General features: G+C 34.6%; 1 protein-coding gene across 1 annotated transcript; it reads left to right on the top strand.

Annotated features, from left to right (window-relative positions):
• The first annotated feature begins 3,235 nt into the window (after positions 1–3,235).
• On the top strand, positions 3,236–3,640 carry LOC143551041 (uncharacterized). The gene has a single exon (XM_077041572.1). It carries the CDS (start codon positions 3,236–3,238, stop codon positions 3,638–3,640), a length of 405 nt encoding a protein of 134 aa, XP_076897687.1.
• Positions 3,641–6,000: the final 2,360 nt, after the last annotated feature.

Here is a 6,000-nt window from a genome sequence, read left to right on the forward strand (position 1 = left end):
AAATTTAAAAAAAAGTTAAAAATAGTTTTTTAGGAGTTTTTAAGTTTTCTTTTTAAGAGGAGTTTTCACTATCACCCACCCATATATATATATATATATATATATATATATGTTTTGGAAAGAATCAGAAGCAGATGTGATGGTAGAAGTCTTGAAACTACCAAAAGTTTACAAAAATAATCAAGAAAATAACCCCGAAAAGAAATCCGTACCACGATGAAATCCACGAACTTCAAATTCACAACCGTGCGCCAACGTTTACAAGATTACAGAGAGTACCAAGTGGTTGTTCATAGGATTTCATAAAAAAAAATGGGCTAATGTTGGATTATGAATTTGGAAAAAGGGGGATGGGTTCAGAAACCAGAGTCATGTTTTAGGTTGTGTGGGTTTGTTTGGGAAAAAGATGTATCATCCAACACTTTATAAATATAAATATAAACTTACATGGCAAAATTCAGTTTTCTTAAATATTTTTAAATACTTTGGTCTAAATAGCTTTAAAAAAATCAAATTCATGTATGCTCACAACTTGTTGACAAAAATATCATATTCTATCTACCATGAGAGGTAAAATGACATGATGAGAGGTAAAAATGCGACATGTGGTGATCAAGTCAGTATAGCCGTAATAAATAAATCGAATTCATAGTTAACACTACCAATAATTGTATACAGAATTTTATCGTTGTTGGATTTGAAGAACTAATGTTTCATCAGAAACTGTCTCACCGACTGCTTGATGTTGATGAATTATCTTGCCTCAGTATACGGAGTACTTGGGTCTTGAGTTTGAGATTTCTTTGCAAAGGCTTGATGAAAATAAGTCTCTTCTATGATTTCCCATAGTGTGCAGCATATGTAGTATTGATAGCTAGCCACACAAGTAATCTAATTGAGTTGAGATTACTTTACAAAGGCATTCATATATGCATGCTCAAGAGCACCCGTCAATGTGTTCCCGGTCATGTAATCATGTCATTGTTAGAGTATATTTGATGCTTTCTAAAAGTCTTATTGTTTTAAGTATCGTCACTATCAAATGCCAGATATCTCGAGCTGATATCATAAAAAACTTGAAAGATAAAGAAATTAAAATAATTCAAGTGTACAACACTTTTTATTATCAAAAAATGGTAAAAAATGGTCATACTCTTTATAGGTAGACAGCATAGTCGGGCCATAGTGGGGGCAAAGGGACTCTCCAAATTAAAGTGTGTGGTGGCCTAACACACTAGAAGGTCGTCGTTCTAAAAAAATGGTAGGGAATTATAATGACGTAACAAAACGAAAATAATAAGTTAACATGTATATGATATATAATTATATATGCATACATGTAACTGAATATCTCTAATTCAAGGAATAAAACCAGGCATTTATTAGATTATTTTTTATATATAATTATATATACTGTACAAGGACATTGGCGGACCCAAGATTTCCTTTCATGGGTGGCGATCCCGGGGGAGGGGGGGGGGGGTTAACCAAAATTTTTACGAGGGACAATCAAGATTTTCAGGTATAAATAACACTATTTCTTGCAACCGCCCAGTATTGTGTCTATGTGGCTACGTCCCTGTATGTACACACTAGCTAAGCTTACTTAGGGCCGGGTCCCCCCCCCCCCCGGTTTTTTCACGTGGTAGTATAAATTTACCCGTTTTCGACCAAAAATTTGAGTCCACCCCCCATCATTTGTGAATTTTTGTATACATTTTGAGTCCGCCCTATTATATAAACTAAACTTATTAATATTTATATTAAGCATAGGGGTCTTATTGTAATTATTGTATTTAGTAGGGTTAATATGTAATTATTTATTTTATAAATAGGGATGATGTCAGACAAATTGTTGTTAACGTATTTAGTATATTCAATCGTATGTTGTGTATTGATTTGATCTTTGATTTCTAATAGTGGCATCAGAGCCAAGGTTTGCAAATCCTGTGATAATCGGCCTGAATCAATTTGGGAATTCAGTTTGTGAATACCCCTGGTTTATAATAGATCGATCAGAAATTATCAATGTGAATCAATCGATTAGGGATAAGGGTCACTGATTGGTTAAGAAAAAGAAAAGGATTGTGATTCTTTTCAAATTGATCCTAACAATCTAGAAGTGACGCATTATCATTTGTTTTTTTTTAATTAGTTTAAAAGAAAAATCAAGGTCCACTAATTTGTGGAATATTGTAGTTGTTCAAGAACTGTGAATTGAACAAGGGTTGTGATTAATTGATCATGACAAATTTTGTCTCAATTAAGAATTTGATCAAAGAAAGATAAGAAGAGTTTGTTTTGATAACGACCACTTCTTCAAGAAACTGGAAGGATAAAACAATAGGTTTTGTTTGTTGTGTTCGGTTAAAATTCGAAAGTGTTTACAACAAACTTGAGGTTCTTGATTTTTTTTTTCAAGAAGGGGTTGTTTTGTTTTAGAAAAACAAAACAAGTAAGAAATGTTAAAAGAATAGTTGGTTTGATTTATTTTGGCAACCGAAAAACCGGTGTATTGTTGTTGGTGGAGACGAACAATTGGTTTTGATTTGCCTTGCAACCAAAAACCCGGATACTATTCTTGGTCGAAACGGTTGGTTTTGATTCACTTGGTGACCGATAAACCCGAACACCGTTGTGTTTTAGAGTAGTTGGTTTGAGTTATTTTTGGCAACCGAAAAACCCGTGTATTGTTGTCGGTTGAGACGAACAATTGGTTTTGATTTGCTGTGGGAAACCCGTATACTACTCTCGGTATTAAACGGTTGGTTTTGATTCATTTTGTGACCGAAAAACCCGTAAACCGTTGTTGTCGAAACAGTTGGTTTCGATTTGTCTTAAGTTGTAAGGCAACCGAAAAACCGGTAAACTGTTGTTAAAGGTTGATATCGATCTGATCCGATACTAGTAAAGTTGAAATCAAAGTCGATCCGAAACCGGTGATAGTCACTTTGTCAAAATTGGGAAAAAGAAAACATAGAAAATGGTTAAGTCCAAGGATAAAGAAGTTGTAACTTCAAAGGAAGGAGGGACACCCATGAGTTTTCAATGCTCTGTGTTAAACTCCAGTAACTGTGTTAAACTCCAGTAATTACACCATTTGGGCAATAAAAATTAGATCAATCTTTAATGTCCATGGAATTTGGAAGCCGTCGAACCAAAAGAGGGCACCGAAGTTGGTGAGAAAAAGAATAATACCGCAATTGCATTACTATACCAATCGATTCCAGAAAATATGGTATTGCAAATTGCTAATTTTACTTCGGCCAAAGAAATTTGGGACGCGTTAAAGGTTCGACATGTTGGAGTTGACAGAGATAAAGAAGCGCGTTTAGAAACACTCGAGTCAGATTTTGAGTCTCTAAAAATGGGTGTAGACGAGTCGCTTGATGTTTATGCCAGAAAAATTAGTGAGATTGCATCACAAGCAAGCAATCTTGGGCATACTATGAATGACAAGAAACTGGTCCAAAAATTACTCAGTTCGGTGCCAGAAAAGTTCATTCAAATTGTTGCTGCGATCGAGCAGTTTGTTGATCTTGGTGCAGTGCCATTCCAAGAAGCCGTTGGAAGATTGAAGGCTTTTGAGAAACGCACCAAGAAGAAAATAAAGGAGGAAGACATGCATGACAAGCTTTGATTCTCCAAAGAGAACGAAAAAAAGAAAGCTAATGACCATAAATGTGAACGTTGCGGTCAAGAAAGTTCGAAGCAGCAAAACAACGGACATGGTCAAGGAAAAAAATTGAGGTCATGGAAAAATAAAGGTGGGAAGCATGGTAATCGAAACAAAGATCACATAAGATGCTTCAATTGTAATGAACTTGGACATTTCAAACATGAATGTCTAAAAGGGGAGAAAATTGTGGAATCAAACCTGATCCGGGAGGAAGATGACGAACCAACGCTACTTTGATGGCAACCGGATCTTGAAGAAACGAAGAGCTCACTTAAACGAAGTTTAGTTTAAGGGGGGAGTATTAGTATATAAACTAAACTTATTAATATTTATATTAAGCATAGGGGTCTTATTGTAATTATGTATTTAGTAGGGTTAATATGTAATTATTTATTCTATAAATAGGGATGATGTCAGACAAATTGTTGTTAACGTATTCAGTATATTCAATCGTATATTGTGTATTGATTTGATCTTTGATTTCTAACACGCCCCCTGATGTCTTAGTCCAAACTTCGCCACTGTATGTACATGCATTCATCGGTTCGTCATTTCCATGCGTGAGGGAATATTACTTTGATGAAATACTTATGTACTGAGCTTTTAGCTGCCCGTGAATTTGTGCTTTGTGTCTCGTCATATTTGGAACATATACGCTTGGGATTTTTATAACTATAGTTGCTTTTAAGATCAATAAATAATAATTACGTGTTACACAACATCACATAAATTACGTGTTACAGTTTTTTTATATAGAAATCTGCATGTATTTTAACATGTGTCATATTGCATACCCTGAAGCAGGAATCTTGGCTACAAAGACAATGAACATTGACGGTGGATTTTGGGTCTATTACATTTTAAATGCAGGAGAATTTTTTTTATACAACAAGGATTCTTTGAGCTAACTTTTTGGTTTTATAGTCTAATATATATTATATAAGAAACTAGTAATTGACCAAAGCGTTGCGGCACATCAAACCCTGAAAAAATATTAACCTCCGTGAAACTCTATTTGGAAAAAAAGCAAAACCTAACCCACGTGTTGTGTCTGTTAAACCGTTGAAAAATTAGCGTTTTCGAACAAAAAAAAATGTAATAAATGAAAGCACAAGTTTATAATGTGTTATATTATATTGTTAAAAATGTTGAGAATAAACGTCACTTAACTAAAGAGTTGTAATAGAATTTTTGAGTTATACTTCTTGTAAGTAATAAAACTGAGAGTTACCTTTGTTTTTGTGTATAATTTATCGTTTGAGTCATATCGTTGAGTTGGACGGCTTACGGGATGGGTTGAACTTGAACATAGTGACGAAGTATAGTGAGGGCCAGGGGTGCTCGCCCTCCCCTGTTGTGTTTTGTGCAGCAGTGTAAATTTACTCGTTTTTCATCAAAAAAATTTTATATGTAGTGTAAATTCACCTGTTTTTTTACCAAAAATTTAAGCTCGGCCTTGAGCCCCCCCTCTCAACGTTTTCGTCTAAACTTCACCACTAGTTGAACATATTTACTCAGAGCAATGATGATGCTCCAAAGTGAGGGTGACTCACAATCTACTAAGCTCCAATTGTACCGTATTGACAAGTAATGATTTTGTTGGCCAAAAAATATGCCACTACTCAAAGTGATTGAACAGGTGGTGGTTGCTATTGAAAATCAGATTGTGAAGTTTAGTGATGAATCACATCAATGAAATTGGAATTTGGAATGGATTTAATTATCTTATGAAATTGTGATAGGTAATTCAAAATTCAAGAAATCGATTTTTTAGTGTTACTTAAAATAACTCGAAGCTCATTTGAAAAAACCTTGGTAATAAGTGATAACTTGCTCGAAATTGACTCGATGCATATGAGCTGCTTGGCTCGAGTTGGTTGTAAATGAACAAAGTTTGAGCTGACCCTTGCTTGTACGTGTTGATTGATTGGTATAGCTCAAAACTAAATGTTGTTATTTTATATCCTAGTTCGTTTTATTCTTTCTAATTACCCCATATTTAAACCCATGTGTCGAAGCTCAAATGTTATGACTCGAGTGCCCAACCCGATATTCTCATAGTGGTAATGGATTTGATGACGAATGAGTTAATTTATTTCTTTTTATTATTATTTTGGTGACCTGATATTCGACCAACTACTTCCTAAGTTACTGTTCATGCGTTTAATATTCTACCAACTATTTACCCGTTTTAATTATCTGTAAGGCTATGTGTAGTGAATGACTATAAAATATAACCGATTTTCGCCACGTGACGTCACGTTAGCGGAGTAACGATTTTTATTTTAAGGGTGTGGTGGTATTGCAGCCCCCTTTTTATT

The sequence above is a fragment of the Bidens hawaiensis genome, unplaced genomic scaffold (genome assembly GCF_021521415.1).
Source record: "Bidens hawaiensis isolate Kalapana, Puna unplaced genomic scaffold, B.hawaiensis_p1.1 tig00001016_1, whole genome shotgun sequence".
NCBI classification, from domain to species: Eukaryota; Viridiplantae; Streptophyta; class Magnoliopsida; order Asterales; family Asteraceae; genus Bidens; species Bidens hawaiensis.

Excerpts from the sequence above, each read along its gene's own strand:
- LOC143551041 (XM_077041572.1), top strand. The coding sequence starts at position 3,236 with ATGGTATTGCAAATTGCTAATTTTACTTCGGCCAAAGAAATTTGGGAC.